The sequence below is a fragment of the Eleginops maclovinus genome, chromosome 7, assembly GCF_036324505.1.
Source record: "Eleginops maclovinus isolate JMC-PN-2008 ecotype Puerto Natales chromosome 7, JC_Emac_rtc_rv5, whole genome shotgun sequence".
In the NCBI taxonomy this organism is placed as follows: domain Eukaryota; kingdom Metazoa; phylum Chordata; class Actinopteri; order Perciformes; family Eleginopidae; genus Eleginops; species Eleginops maclovinus.
The window spans coordinates 6,858,507-6,875,045 of record NC_086355.1 but is presented as its reverse complement, the minus strand read 5'-3'; the positions used below and the strand labels follow the sequence as shown (position 1 = coordinate 6,875,045).

The 16,539-nt window shown below is 42.3% G+C and overlaps 1 protein-coding gene across 1 annotated transcript in view; it reads left to right on the top strand.

Moving 5' to 3' along the window:
* Positions 1-16,539, top strand: part of il1rapl1a (interleukin 1 receptor accessory protein-like 1a) — a 152,975-nt gene that overhangs the window by 92,610 nt on the left and 43,826 nt on the right. Inside the window, 1 exon segment of the mRNA XM_063887579.1 lies at positions 6,891-6,965. Coding sequence (XP_063743649.1) covers positions 6,891-6,965 — 75 coding nt within the window.

The following is a 16,539-nucleotide window of genomic DNA, read 5'->3' as shown; positions in this document are numbered from 1 at the left end:
AGGAGGGGAAGCCTGCCGACAGCTCTCCTAGGAACAAACAACAGTGAGATTATTGGATGGAGCAACAGCATTTATAAAGGTCATGAAGACGCATGCACTAGCATTAAGGGTCAGTGGCACGTTTTGCCACCACACAGACATTGCCATACCTCCTTTTATTTCAGAGGTGAAAAGCTTTAAAATAATAATAAGTAACAGTAAACGTTGATTGCTCTGACCCAGGTTGCTAAGAAATACAGTTCACTAATAACATAGCTGATACTGGAAGCTCTAATAATGAACTAGCTTACATTTAATAATTAACCTGAGACTATCTTTTCTAAAACATGTAGATATATGACCCATTCCCAGTATTAAACTATTGATAAGTTAAAATGCCAATAGAATTTAACAAGGTAGAAGATACTTTTGAGCTGTGGATATCTTCTAATTATGTAACATTGTGATGTAATCATTTCTGGGATATTATTAATAATAAGAGGGCTGGAACACGGTGAACCCCCAGCAATCCATAACACATTTTCCTCAGTCGGCTCCCTATCGCTGTATCGCTCTCCCACTCCATCTTCCCTCTCTAACAGATTCCTGGTCCTTTAGTCAAATTCATCTTTAATTGCTCTCCATGTAGTACTTAGTAGGTAATGAATTGTTAAATGTAGTTCCCATTGGTTGGTTTACATGCTCAGCAAATGAGCAAGGAACTGATACGAAACACTTGCTCTTAACGTCCTCTTTTTCTTATTTTATTAAGGCCTCACAGCTGGAATCCTACTTTGAACAGCTTGATCACGGCCGTGTTCCATCATCAGATGGTCTCTTAGAGAGCTGCTTAGGCGGAAAAGCTTGACTGGACGCTTGGCCAAAAGGGAGCAATTGTTCTCACCTTCCCTGGTATTAGATGGTTCCTGGGACGATGATCCAGGACCATGTCTAGTTATATTCCTGGAAAGAAGAACGCACACACGCTTTTGATGTTGAAGTATTTCAGCTTTGCCAGAGGCAGGAGTCTTAGAGAGCACAACATTAGTGGACAGTGGGGGAGCGGGATGTGGTTTGGTCTGAGTATAACTCCTTTTATTAGCTTTCTCTCGATGACACCACGCAGCTTTCTACTCGGCTTCTCTCATGTGGGAAATGGTCGGGCCTGGAATTGAATTCCGTTTACTCTGAGGTGACTTTATAAGGGAATCATACAGCATGGTTATTGCGCCATCAGGAATGTAATGAAACTGGCTCAAAGGTGACAACTGTACAGAGGAAGGTCACTGTTAATATATGGTGATCTCCCGCAGTACAATATGGGAGTCTGCCATCCGTAGAGGAGATCCGAGACTTCTCTACTCAAGCTTAGCAGTCTTGGGAGACTCACAAGGACTTTGTGTTTGTCCAAGTCTCCAACCTCTTATTTGATCCTTTCTTCTCTAGCTTGACTTCCTTTGTTGGTGGAAATACTGAAAACCCTTTGGGAGCCAATTTCCTGAGACCAAAGAACAATGCAGGCCTCTGTTAGCAACGTGTGTGTGTGTGTGTGTGTGTGTGTGTGTGTGTGTGTGTGTGTGTGTGTGTGTGTGTGTGTGTGTGTGTGTGTGTGTGTGTGTGTGTGTGTGTGTGTGTGTGTGTGTGTGTGTGTGTGTGTGTGTGTGTGTGTGTGTGTGTGTGTGTGTGTGTGTGTGTGTGTGTGTGTGTGTGTGTGTGTGTGTGTGTGGGTATGTGTGTGGGTATGTGTGTGTATGTGTGGGTATGTGTGTGTGTGTGTTGTCCATGTCTATTTGTATGCCTGTGTAAGTACCTGCTCATCCATACACTGCATGCAATTTGTACATTCAATTTGTTCTTATTTTCACCTTTGTCACTAATTTGCCATCAGCACATTTCTCTTGAGGCAGAATCCCCCCAACACCCACATCCACAATTTGAATGTCTAACCAAAAAAAAAACCCAGTGATCCAAATATCTCAGCTTCATCCTTAATTCACTAATTTGCTGTTTCCCTACAGTCAGTCACCCAGAATAAAACCATCAGGACAGTCCAGTGGGCTTTTCCGCTACCAAGCAGAAATGGAATTGTGGATGACTTGTCACAAAGCTTACATCCACACAGTCCCACTCTCTGTTAATGTACCCAGGAGTAGACCACACACACATTTTCACATACTTTTAGTGTAGAGTCTCTCTTCGATAGCACTTAAAACCTACTCACAGGGAAACAACTGAGGAAAACGCAAGCCCACTCATGCTTGCAATTACTTTGCAAATATCGCACTGCAGTTACACTTACTGGCTCGGTTGTTTTCCTCTCCATGTGTTACAACTTCATATGTATGGCATGCATCCAAAAGTTAAAGAAATACAGCTGTAAGACTTCACAGAGATACTTCTGGGATTAGTTCAGCCTTGTTTGCAGAGAATAAAAAATGCCATGATGATCCTCAGACATCAATGTTTCATAGTGAATCATTGATCCCAGAGAGTAAAGTTTGGCCGAGCACACCGACAAGGTCATTATGGTCCCCTAAAGACACATACTCACACACATTACATTAATTGACTCACAGACAACCATGGCATATACTACGTCATTCGCAGACACGATCAATGAGGAGGAACTCACTACTGTTTCGCCAGCTTTAACCAATTATTTAACAAGCAAAGCTGCAGTTTCTCAGTCAATCATAGAGTCAAACTCTATTCATATGGCACAAGTCATACATCAAATTCAACTCAGAAAGATTCAAAATAAGTTAAATTAGTGGACGGCTGAGACTCACGAGGCTTGTCCATGAATCTTAGGGTCGGACGTTTGATACTTAGCCCCTGCAGACAACATTTTATAGTGTCCTAGGACAAGATTCGGAACCACAAACTGCTCCCGATGACACGGCGTGTGAGTGTGTGTTTATCAGTCCTTGTATGGAAGACTCTCCGTCTGTATGCATGTGTGTGAATGGTTGAATGTTGACCTGTGTATTTCAAAGTGTGGTCACAATGGCTGGAACAAATGCAGTCCTTTAGCCATAAGTATGTTCGATTACATCTAGCCATAGTTAAAAGCTCAACATGCTCTCTGCTTCTCTTCTGCAACATTACTGCGTATTTATTATCCTTGAAGGTTGACATTGTAGACTCAAGAGGTAGAGGGGGTCAAAACCCTGCCTCCTCCTGTCCTCATATCAAAGTGTCCTTTATCAAGATACTGTCTTTTATAAACAATTACATATACATTTGTTTTCTTAAAATCCTGTCCTAGCTCACCAGATGTGTTGTGTTGTATCACCTGATTCTAACCCTGAAAATATAGCGTTTAATCGGAGAAGGTCCTTGAGAGACAGGAGACATTGATATCTTTTCTCGTGATGCTTCGACAACCTTTGATTAAACAGCTCACCAGAGACGTTTGCATGTTTAATTACCTGTTTATATCTACAGTAGCTTAATTGCAGATTTTTTTTTGCTAATGGCAATCTGAGACTCTTTTCTTTGTTAGGAGGTGCTCCAAATCCTCCGTACTTTAAACGTTGTCCCCCCCCCGAACCATGATAATTGATGTATTTCCCATAAAGAAGTGGTAATTAAGATAATGAGTTTTTCGGAAGCAAGTGTAGCATGCCAAAATGCGGGGGAGCATGTTTCTTGACGGGTTCACTTTAGCTTTATAGATGGCCCTGTTTTATTCTCTTTGTTTCAGCAGCTCTACTTTTCTTCCACTGACTTCCTCCTCCTATCTGTGTTCTCCTTACCACATCTGCTTCCCCTCACGCCTCCCATACACAGCTTGTCCTCATTTGTTTGCCCCGTGCATAATTGGCTATAGGATCACCCATTGTGTAATTATGTATAGCAGTTTGATATGTAATTAAAATTGTATCAGTATCCAGTGTAATTTGTGCTGTGTGATTACCTATTAACAGTGCAAACAGTTGTGCCTAAAAGCCCATGACCGCCCCTCTCATGGATATCACTGTGCGTCTCCGTCAGTATTTACATACCAGCAGGTTCTGCGTACTATAGTAAACTCTTTGGTCCACTTCTCCTCGTGTGAACGCTTACTTCTGACAGTTTGGAGCAAAATAAATATGTTATCCCGCAGCCTTTAACCAAGCACTTTACACGACCGCGCACTTTGCTGCCGACAGACCATACACTTCCCCGGAACAACATTGCATGGCACTTTCTTCCCAAATACAGACACCAAAACAGAGCAGGGCTTTCAAACCGCTTGTTAGAGTACTCTTATAATGAGGCTAAAGAAGGGGGCTTGTGAGGACACTCTGAGGAAACATCTTAATGAAAGCACCAGGCTACAAACTGGCCTGAATATGCTGCCTTTGCAAACTCACCACCACATAATTAGACGTGCCTGAGAGGTCTGCTGTTGGGAAGAAGCTTCTGTTTTATTCAATAAGGGTTTTTTTGTTTTTGTTTCATAGCTGCAGAAGGAAGTGCAGAGTAAGAGTTTGCATCCTTAGTACCTGCCAGCCTACGTACCTTATATGAAACCTGTTTTACTTTTGTAAACACAGTATTATAATTAGAAATGAGTTCCTTTTTACACAGAAAAATAAATGTTAAGGTCTGCAATTATATCAAACATGTCATGCTTGCCAAGCAGAGCAATTCGGGTTATAATGAGCTTAACATGCCCCAATTTTTCCTTATGATGTAATTCCACAGCAACAAAAAATAAGAATTGCAGGTTTTAATGTATCACTGGATATACCAAACTCAGAGTGTTAAAAAAATAGAAAAATGTGTCTATGACTTTCTTTTCCCCCTTTTTACGTGAAGGTGAGGCGAGAAAGCGCTGTAATTATACCTTTGATTGTTCCTGTTATAATAATGATGAAGTACTGTATATATAAGTACCGGTACAGGCCAGTCTGACTGGTTTCATTGCTTGCTGCTGATAATTGCTATAAATGAAGGGTTTACAGTATATGGCATTTAAGTTCCAAATTAAAATTAAGAGCGGGTCGGAGGTCAACAAAACAAGAATATGAGTCAAAGAGCTCTCCATAAGGGAACAAAAGCTCCCTACTTTATATAAGTGGACTAAAACTACCCATATTCAACAATGCAGCACAGTGGCTTGACTAAGTGTTAGATGGCACAGTTTGAATACAATAAATGTCGTTCACCCCGAGTACAACAGGTGTCACTTTCAGATTAGAGGCACGGATCCAAATGTTCACCGGCCAAGCAGCTGCTGTTAGAGCCCATGGTTTAGTGCTGGGCTGCAGGAAACTCAATGAGTATGTATCTTTTGAATTGTGTTCCCTTTGTGAAATCTTGCTACAGAAACTAGCATTAACAATAATGCTCGCACGTCACTGACTTTCAGTCGCAACACATTTTTGTCCAGAGTAAATGCACTCACATTAACGGACAACATTTGGCTCTAAAAGTATGGGTACATTCGATCACAAAACAGTGTTTTTATTATGTCTTACATAAGGCAAACAGTGATACAGTGCTCATTTATGTGTGGTTTGGTCTTGTCTTTCAGCACCGCTGTAAAGCAAAAGTTGGTGTTCTGTATTCAAAACACAGTTGTCACATTCAGCAAGGGCCATGTTTGAGATTAAAGAGGCTATATTATGTTGTTTGCGGTTTTCTCTTTTTTGTAGTGTGTTTTATAGGTTTTTGTGCATTGAACTGGTCTGTAAAGGCTTAAATCCCAAAAGTAAATCCCTGAAACGCCTCCATTGGACTCCTTTTTTACTTCTGTAACATAGTGACATCACTATGTAACACTCGTGCTTCTATAGGCTAGTGCTCCAAAACATTGTACGTGATAAGCTAAGGGGCGGGATATCTCTAAGCGGTTTACCAATCACAACAGAGCCGAACAGCTAACAGAACAGACTGGACTCTGGTTTCAGACAGAGGGTGAAAAGAGGAGACAGGCAGTATGAGAAAAATAAAGAGCTTTTTGAACATTAAAGCATGGAGACATGTCCCAGTAGAAGCACAGAATACAAATATGAACTTGAAAAGGAGCATAACTTGTCCTCTATAAGCCTTTTAAACAAAAAACATTGACCCAAGGCTTCCAGCAGCTCAGCAGCCAGCGGTATCAAACATTCAAAATGTGCGACTGTGTAAGTGTGTGGCAATACATCTCTGGGAAAAAAAAGATTTAAAAATGCAGATGTTGTTTGTCTTTCTGAGTGGGAGATAAAGTACCTTGTGTTAGAGACGTCTAACATGTAGACGCTGCACCTCCATTCCTCTCCCCTCTTGTAACTGTTTAATCATGTACATACAAGTCCCTCTTGCTGTTCTCCTCAACCTTAACCCTAAGAAGCGCAGAACACACAAACGCTCTTAACAACAATAAAGCTGCTGCATGTTCTGGCGTTCCCCAGAGGAAGGACTTCAGCGGCAGACATCTGACATCCGCCGTATGGATGATTAGCATCATTAGAGCATCAGCTGCTCCCTCTCACTCAGACTCCGCGATGGCTCTTCAAATATCTAACACTCATGCAGATTAAATGATGGCTTGTTCCTGGCAAAGCATTGATTCATTTATGATTGTAAGTAGGTCAGATAAAGGTGTATTACGACACTAGGGAGGATAGACTGCAAAGAGACTGTTTTGAATGCTTGAGGAATTTTCGATATAGGAAATAGGACGAGCATTTATTTATTTTGAGGAAAAAGTGGGAGATAACTTCTGTCTGTGCTCTGTATTCAAAATGCTTAACAATCTCTGTAAGGCAGAAGGGGATGCAAAGAGAAAATAACCTGAGCCAAGTGCAATAAGTACTTTGGGAAGTAAAAATAGCTCCACGTGAAATCCTTTCTCTTCTTCTTTAAAGACATTCTGCCTGCACTGTTCAATGGTTTTGTATTATACTATATTTAAATTGTCTTTTCCTCCTTTTCAGCTCCTTTGACCGACAAGCCGCCAAAGATCCTGTTTCCCTCGGAAAACAGGATTACCAACATGGAGCTGCAGCTAGGTAAGAGCATCATGGGATTTCCTTCAGCTGCATTCAGTGCTATCTGTGTCATTTCCAAATGACAGGAAATGGATGACTTTACAAATCCTCTCCAACACGCCTCCGGGCTCAGAACACAGATTGATGATGGCACTTGTATTTGCTAGAGAAACGGCAAAAGAAAAAAACAATTGTAAAAGTGTTTTCCATAATATGCAAATGGCTGCTGCTAATGTCCCTTCGGCTGTTTTGTCAACAATGGCGGGTCCATATGGTGCCGGGCTTCCATACGCCGGCTCGCCACATGGAAAGGCGGCTGCTTTGCGACGCCGCTGTTTGTCTTCTTTGACGTGGGGTCACGATGGGCCGACCATGTGTGCACGGGCTTGCGTGAAGAACTATATGTGTGTGTGGTTGTTTGTTTTTTTCTGCGACAGCATATTGCTTGATTTCTGGGCACAGCCCGCTGTCCACATGGTGTTCGCCGCTCTATGAATGGCTCATGTGTATGTCATGATGATGCTGATCGGACAAGACTGAGAGTTCTCGAAAGCAGGAAAGGGATTGGATGTGTGTGTGACAGAGAGAGAGAGAGGGGAAGGGAGGGGGGAGACCGAGACAAAGAAGGCGTAATGATTTACCGAGAGGTTACCTTTTGTCTTGTATCTGATGCTGTAGGAATCCAGGTAGTTCATTTAAAATGCCTCCGCGGTTGACTGATCAAGAGTGAAAAATTGCTGCGGTTGATAAACTGACAAGCACACACTCGCATGTAAGGATACTCAACACTATGCGTGAACAGGTTGCACCATGAGCCGAACAGCTATTTGTTTCAGTTGTATTTATCACTCTGATTGTAAGCATAGCTTTGTCTCCTTTTTTGAAACTTTTTTGCATTCATTTAAAGACTCTCTGCCTGTACTTTCTATATGCTGTGTGAGGAAAAGTGTGTCCTAAGACCGTGCAGTGATTTAGCTCTGCACTTTCATAACATTTAACACTTGTACAAGACAGTTTTAAAAGAAGAATGGTCTAATTAAGTGCAGCAGAGGTTGATATATCTTTAATGTTAGTCCCATTCAAGCTATTTAATGGTGTTTCTTTTTCAAACCTCTAACCATCCATCTTCTTAGTTTGAAATTCAATTTGCTTTTAATCCCAGGCAAAGTACTAATACCTCAGTGTAGAAATACTGAAGTAAATACCCTGCATTCAAAATGCTACTTCAGTAAAAGTGCAGAAGTATTGGCAGCAAAATATACTTAAGTAGAAAAGTACTGAATTTTCTGATAATAAATAACTTGTTTGTAATTAGTGATGCATTATTGTGTCTATCATTTTAATTTTGCAGCTGAGAAAGTATGAAATAACATTCCTAACCAGTTGTCTCCATCTGTAATAATTCATCATCATGTATTTGTTGATTTAGTTGATGTATTAATAATATAAACCTGCAAAAGTAACTATTATGTTGTCAAATAAATGTAGAGGAGTAAACAGTACAATATTCGCTGCTAAGATGTAGTCTAATAGAAGTGTGAAGTAGCATCAAATGGAAATACTCAAGTAAAGTACATGTAGCTCAAAAGTGTACTTAAGTACTTGAGTAAATGTACTTTGTTACCTACCGTCACTGAAAATATTAGAGTTAAAAAGACACTCGTGGAGCCGAAGAAGACTTTAGAAAACTAAAGACAATTCTACCCTTCTGATGGTATGGTAAAAACAGGCTTAGCACTACTAAGGCCATAAAAGAATCATAAGCAAAAAGAAAGAGTGTGTGTGATATTGTACGGTAGGCCTCCACACTCCCAGAAGAGTGTCTGAAGCACAGAGACACCGAGGTAAATATTTTACAGCCGGGATCCATTTTGTGCGCAGAAAAGTTGTCTCTCTCCCAGACGAGAGTTTCTATTTAGCTTTATTTATTTATTCTCCTTTTCCTTAATATTTGTTGAGTCATGCCGTAAGCAGCTTTATGGAGCATCGTAGCAGATTTATGGTAGCCAGAGCGTGCACGGAGAGAAGCTGGTCCCTTATGGCAAGAGGGAGATAGAGAGAGAGAAAGAGAGTAAGCGAATGAGAGAGAGGGAGAGAGATATGGGATCCAATGGAGGCTTGTGGATGGGCAGTAAAATCAGAGCCGTAAGCAGAGAGATAAATCTGCAACACTGCCGGGAAACACGGCCCCACTTTATCTCCTCTGCTGCTGCAACCAGTGCAGTTCTCAGACAGCCACCATCACAGCCGGCTTTACACAGCGCACGCTCACGCAGACATGAATAAAACACACATGTTACATAAACTCCCACAGAGGACAACAGGAAATCAAACAGTGTGATGCAGAGAGGAGGAAGGAGAAAAAAGAGATGCACAATAGTGGTCATCAACAGCAAGAGGATTGGGAATGTTGGGAGAAAGGGAAGATGGGGAAACGTAGACAGAGGCATGAGTGGGAGTTTGTTTGTCTCCGGAGAGGAGGGGTCCTGTCAGAGTCCCCAGCTTTCTGAAGATTTCCTTGCAGCTCTGACACTGTGTGACTTTCAGCTGGAAGACCAAAATCCCACAGCTACAGATTCTGTCAATCAGGACTATACACACACTGAACCACGGCACCAACTGTGTGTGTGTGTGTGTGTGTGTGTGTGTGTGTGTGTGTGTGTGTGTGTGTGTGTGTGTGTGTGTGTGTGTGTGTGTGTGTGTGTGTGTGTGTGTGTGTGTGTGTGTGTGTGTGTGTGTGTGTGTGTGTGTGTGTGTGTGTGTGTGTGTGTGTGTGTGTGTGTGTGTGTGTGTGTGTGTGTGTGCTTCTATCATCCCACAGATCTGCAAGGCTTCAGGGCCTCAGGAGTCCTCAAGGGATCTGTGCCGGTGCAAACACTGAAAGTCGCCCCATCACAAATATTACTTTTCGAACAACTTGACATTTTCAGTTTTCAAAGGACACAAAATGAAGGTTGTGTAGGATGGTTTGTTTCCTCAGGCAGTAGCCATGCACTTTCTATATTGCCAGATTTAGTGCTGTCCCCCAGTGGTGACTTGGTGCAGTCCACTCCCCCAGAATATGAAGAGGGTATATTTCCTGGACTGGAGTTTGGGTTGGGGTTCGTTAGACAGAAACACACACACTCACAGTATGTTACGTATTAAACAAAGCTCTAAATTTAAAACACACGTGCTCACTCTCAGACTCACTGACTGGGTGTTTATTCCCCCGGGTTAATTTGTCATGGATTTGCCATCCCTGGAGGAAGGGATGCAGGGATTCAACTCACGCTTACGGAGCACTCCACTTCTCTCTGTATCGCTAGTTGAAAACCTACACACACACACACTGATATTCTCACATGCCCCCTGCATCACTCAGTGGCCAGTTCACACACACACACACACTTGCAGCACAGTCCTCAGTTACTGTGGGATAATTGTAACTGATAGAGGATTTTACCGTCCCCCAAAGCCAGCAGATGGGTGCACTCTAGTGGAAAAGAATTTGAATCAATTATTTCAGAGAGCAGGACCCAACAACACGGGCTGGGTGGCAGGAGGGAGATGACTCTTATATCTATTTTAGTTTGACATGAAACACACTCACAGCCATGGAGACTAATAGACTCACAGTTGCTGAATTTCCTGGTGTTTTCGCAATATGTTTTTGACAAGCTCAAAGGAATAGACTTAGAGTGTAGCTGTGACTTTGATCCCGCTCTTCTACCCACAATTACCTCTCTACTTCACCCCCTCAATTTTGGAAAGAACTATATCCTGTCCATGAAACCAAACAGTGACTTCTTCTTTTCTTTTTTTATGATTTCAGTGGAATTGCTCCAAACAGTGGATATTCTTGTGTAAGCAAAGCTAATCCATGCAGGGCTCATGTAGAGTTCAACTTTGGTGAACTTTAGCAGGATGTCATGACATTTAGGGCAAAATGAGATCCAGAGAGTCTCAAATTTCCCCAAAAATCATGTAAGATGTCACACCATCCAATTTACTCACAATAGTGTGGGTTCATACAGGGACTTAATTTCCCCGTGGGTGCTCTGCTCTGTAGACTCACATGTGTGCAACATTAAATACAAATAAACTTAAATTCTCCTTTTCAATTTGTATATAATTGTAGTATGTTGCGTATAAACTGCTCCACAAAAGAAGCTGAATATTTTTGTTCATTTATCGGTTATCATTAAAAACTTTTTGGGCCGGCTAGTACTAGCATGTTAGCTTACTAACCGCTACATCAATAGTATTCCAACACCACCTGTTTCATAACGGGAATTGATTGGTGGTGGCGAAGTCCGCAGAGGCTGGGTTTGGGAACTATGCGGTCACCGGTTCAAGACCGCGAAAGACCATGTGCTACCGAGGTATCCCTGAACAAGGCATCCCCCCACCCCCGCTCTGTGGGACGATTAAGCGTTCCTTCTATTCTATCCTTTATGTTATGCCCCTTTCTGGTCTGACCAAATTCAATTCAGTTAAAATGCTGCTGCTTATTTCTCACTTTCACTTAGGTTTTCCAGTTTTTGGTTACAGGTTGCCATGACTACTCTACTCCTATGAAGCACGCTTTTCATCAAAGGTGGTTTACTTCCTCACCGTATGCCTTTTTTGGGGCCTGCTGTTTGAGCTTAATAATATATCCACTTCACTTTTGGGTGGATTATGCTTATTTGACTCTAATATAGTGCGGCAGTGACGGGTACCAGGGGTATCAACAGGACGTGTATGTATTTTTTTCACAATACTGCTTCTATAAAAGCTACAGTAGCTATGACTTTTGTCATTTCCACTGAATATATGAGGTTGAAGCAGACTATAAACCTTCAGCATGCAGCGCCTCTCAGATCTTCTGTCTGTACCTTCATCCTTTTATCCCTCACAACCTGTCTCTCTCTCACTGCCTCACATGTTGACCTCTGCCTGCTTGAAGATTTGAGGATTTATCTTTGAGGATGTTCTGGTCTCCCAACGTCTGTTCTCTTCTCTTCCCTAAAAGAAGTATACCGTAATGAAGAACACCTGTTTCACCACACATGTGCTGCTTCCTGTGGAGAGGGGTGAAATTGAAATTGACATTGCTCTGGAGAGTTGCTAAAGGTCAACGCAGAGCCACTTCACTAAATTACTCTGTCTCTGCCTTGCTCCCTGACACACACGGACACACGGACACACACACACACACACACACACACACACACACACACACACACACACACACACACACAATTCCACGTGTACCTCTGACTCCTAACACCTGAGAAACACAGAAACAATCACTGTTTCACTTGAACGCTTTATCTTTTCCAGTTCCTCTCACTCACAGGTTGTTTTTCACCCCAGATGTGCATGAAAGCATCCGTATAAGTATGGAAAATAAGATCTATTGTTAGTTTAATTTGTGACTTTGGTAATGCTGTCAAAAAAGGCCCCCATTTTTTATATTTCTGCTAAATATAATATTACAATATTTATGTTGATGACAGCCTGTCCTAACTGGCTGAAGTAAAACAGCCTGATGCCTTATGAGCTGAACTCAGACGTCCTGTTCCTGTTTACTGACAGATTGCAGTGTCTCTAAAGAAAGGATGATGTAGATTATAATTTTGTTGGGAGATATTTTTGATAAGAAGGATGGATATCTTGCAGTACATCTACGGAAAAGACAAGTATGGCACCCTTCATGCTTTGAACCGGTCACATCCCTTTTTTAATGAGATAAAATATCAGTAGAAGATTTTTAATTAACCCAGCATATCTTAAAGGGATGTACAGAAGCGCCACAAGGCAATTTCCTGATTGGCTGGGAATGTGTGAATATGGTAATTCCCTGTGATAAATGACATATTTACATCCTAACATAGAGGAAAAAACTACAGCCTTTAAAGGTCACAGTGAATATATGGTGGGGAGGGAAAAAATGGTGTCGTCATTGAATATGGTTCCAGCCCCTCTGCGACCCAGAGTTAAGTAAGCCGTGGTGACCGGTATGGTAACTAGTGTGTCAGCGAAACAAAGCTAAATGTTTAAGTGTGTGAACGGTCGTCATTAATCACTGAGTCTGGGGCTGAGAGCCAGAGCCTGCTGTATGATAAATGAACTAACAGCGCCTCTACACATCCCTAAAAGGAAGGGGAGAGCGAGGAAGGCAGGAGGATGAGAAAATACACAAAGGAAGAGGCAAAAACAGCACCACATAGCAGGCAAGAGACACCCTGCCGTGAATCACGTAGAGCTCTTTGTTTGTTGCTGCCTTGACATTGCTCACCACAGGCTGGTAAGAAGATGCACGAGAGGTATGAACCTATTCTCGATTCACACCGGGCTCCTGGTTATTTCCCCCCTCAGGCTCCAGGCTGACGTTGGACTGTCAGGCTCTGTCTTTGAGCAGCTGCGGTTTTAGCGGCATGTCCAGCACCGTTGGTTTTAATAGACCTTATCAGCAGCAGTTAAGCCGATTCAGCATGTTAAATCGGCGGCGGAGGCAGTCGCTGAGAAAGAGCTGTCTGACTGGCTGCCCGGTGAATCACTGGTTTCATCCATTTAGAGAGGTTTCTCCTTAGTCTTTTTTCCCTCTGTGTGCCTTTCACTTCCTCCACTGGCAGAACACAACAGAAGTGCAAAAGCAAAAAGTTTTACAGTGACAGAGCCAACTTTTCTTCAGACACTTTCTCGATTCGGATCCCACTTAGTCTGCAAAGGATTGTCTCCGATTTGACTTGAGTTCCATTTAATAAATCCATCTTTCCTGTGTAATAAACCAACTCGTACTTCTTGGAGGCAGAGTTTAGTTCAAGGATTTATGAAAGATCACAGCAGACTTTTTCTAAATCTTTTTTTATGTTGTTCCTTATGCAGTCTAAAGTATGCCCTATGACAATATCACAATAATAATGCAAATATCTGCAGCTGTATTTCTGGCACAATGCACAACATCGAGTAAAGTCAAACTCTATTTTTGTGCTTCACAAACCAAAAACATACCCTTCCTCGGTAATAACCCGGGTAACACATAGCTTTGTGATTATAAACCACACAGGACTGAATAAAACAAGAAGAAAATGAAAAACAAAAAGTAGAAAAAAGGATAAAATAATAACATATTCAATTAAAAGCCAATTAAAAAGGTCTTTGAACAAGTCCACTTAATTAAATATTAAATACACTGTTATTTACATTACACTTCACTAATATCAGTATATATATCTCCTACAAGGGTATTTATTCATGGTTCAATGGTGTGTACGGGATGTTTGTGTCACTATCTGTCACGCATATGCAGAATGTGTATGCATGATGGCAATATTTTTACTGTAGTCTTTGCTGTGGGTTTTAGTGCTACTTAGAAGAGTTGAGGTGATGAGAGGCGACGCATCAGAGGGTTTTTGTCAGCACTTTTATTGTTTGGTGTGTCAGGTCCATAAGGTCCACCCACAACAGGAGCAACAGATCTGCTTTGTCTCTCTCTGGCCTGGGATCAACTTTATGCTTACTGTCAGATTCAGTTCAGTCAGTCATGTGTTTGAGCATGTGTTTCTGTGTGTGTGTGTTTGCGTCAGTACTCATAACACATCCAGTATCTAGGCCATCCCGAGCATTTGTGTTAAATCACCGGTAAGACTTTCTCCACCTTTTGAGCCACGCTGTGTGTTTAAAGGGGGATGATTTAGGTAATGGTAGCTTTTACCTCCTCTGCCTCTGATGCTCGGGCTCACTGACAGGTAATCAAAGAGAAAGAGCACCCCACTCATCCCTGCATCACTCTGTATTTGATACAACAAGGGCAGACAGCGAGAATAGGCAAACATAATGAGACAGACTTTTCAGAGGGTCTTTGCTTCAAGAAAGTGTGCCGTCATCCTATTCCCCGTACACTGCCGACTCGGTTTGGTCAAGGTGGCCGTGACAATGTCAGGGGTGATCATCTAAAAAAAAGTAACCTGGTGTACAGTAGTGAGAGAAGATGGAGGCAGGTTGGAGATGAGAGGAAAGAAAGATGAGGATAGAGAGAGATGGAGGGAAAAGGGGGGAGGGAGCTGGCACTGGAATGACATGCATGAACAGCAAAGCGAGCAGGGGAAAAGGCGGCTTTGCCATTCACTTTGAAGCTTGCTCCACTTCTGTCTGTCTTACGTAAGAGAAAAATGAAGAAAAACAAGCGCCCCCAAAAAAAACGAGGCAAGACAGAACTTCCAAACTTCATTTCTCTGATGTTTCCGGCAAGTGAGTAGCTGTATCTGGACGCTGGAGTTACTCAACACGCCATGCAGGGCTTTGGTGTTGAGTGAGGGGTAAAAGAGTTTGTAGGGAGAAAAAAAGGAGGAAGATCAGTCAGTGGTGTGAAGAGGGACAAGAAAGGAGGGTTGAGAGGAGGCTGTCTAACAGAAACAGATAAGGAGTCAGAGTAGAGAAATAGAGGAGGAGGGTGGATAAACAGAAAGGAGAGCAGAGGGAACGCGCTGAGCATTTGAACCCCAGAGAGCTACAGTAGCTCTCTATATTTTCTCTGTGTTACATAAGCCCATCTCTCCATCCTCTCTGCTGAAAAGTATTTGGAGACCAGCTGAGGCCCTTTACTTATATCTGTTCTTCCCCCGAAGAAGACCCCCAACTGTAGGCCACGGCTTTATCCCACAGCGAGGAGCACTGTAGCACTTTACCTCACACCTCTATTACCGTTGCCCTCTCCCTGCTGTACTCTTCCTTTTTTTATGACAATCAATCTTCATGATGTCACCATCGCCCACGGCAGTGAATGTTGCTATGGAGATCAGTAGATCTGCAGCAAACTGCCGCCTTGGGGAGAGTGTATGCAAGCTTACGCTGGCACATGTGCATGTGTGTGTGCGTCTTTCTGTGTGTGTCTGTGCACACGGCTCATCTTTAATTGCCATCTGCAATCTGCATCCTGAACACAGTCAGTAATTCGAGAGGCCCAGCGTGGGGTAAATAGCTGAGACTCATTTACAAGTGTGTTAATGGACTTTCTCCATCTTTGTCTTTCTTGTTTCTTTTTCTCTCCCCCGCCCTCTTCCTCTGCCAGTCCTTCTTTTTCCCTTTCTCTCTCTTTCTCTCCCTTCATGTAGCACTCGCACATTATACAGTACATCAAAACCTACTGCAGAGCACAGAAACAAAAGCTGTATAAAAGTGGTTTGTGCCTAATTTGCATAGTTTTATGAATAAACACACTGTTTTAGGAGGATAATTATATCTTCAATTCTGTCATTACCATAAACATTGTTGGTTTGACTATGATTGGCTGCTGCTCGCTCTGTTTTAATAAAGCAGGAAGTTAGTAGGGCCGGTGCAAGCCTGGAGGGGTGCTTATGGGAGACTATCGCTGGCTTAAATTAGTTTTAGTTTTTTTGACAATGGTTTTTATTCTTACTCATTTCAGGAAATTGTTCAAGGTGTAAGAGGAATAATGGTAAAATTAGAACAACATTTAACCCTTTTTAACTGTAATTTGCAGAGGGAAAGGATGAAAGAAACCCTCATTTCCTTTAGCTATTTCAGCCTCCCTTTGCAATGTCTCCCTTATTTTCTGCTCTTTCCTTCTTTCCTTCCTTCCTAAACTACACACTTCAGCCCCTGC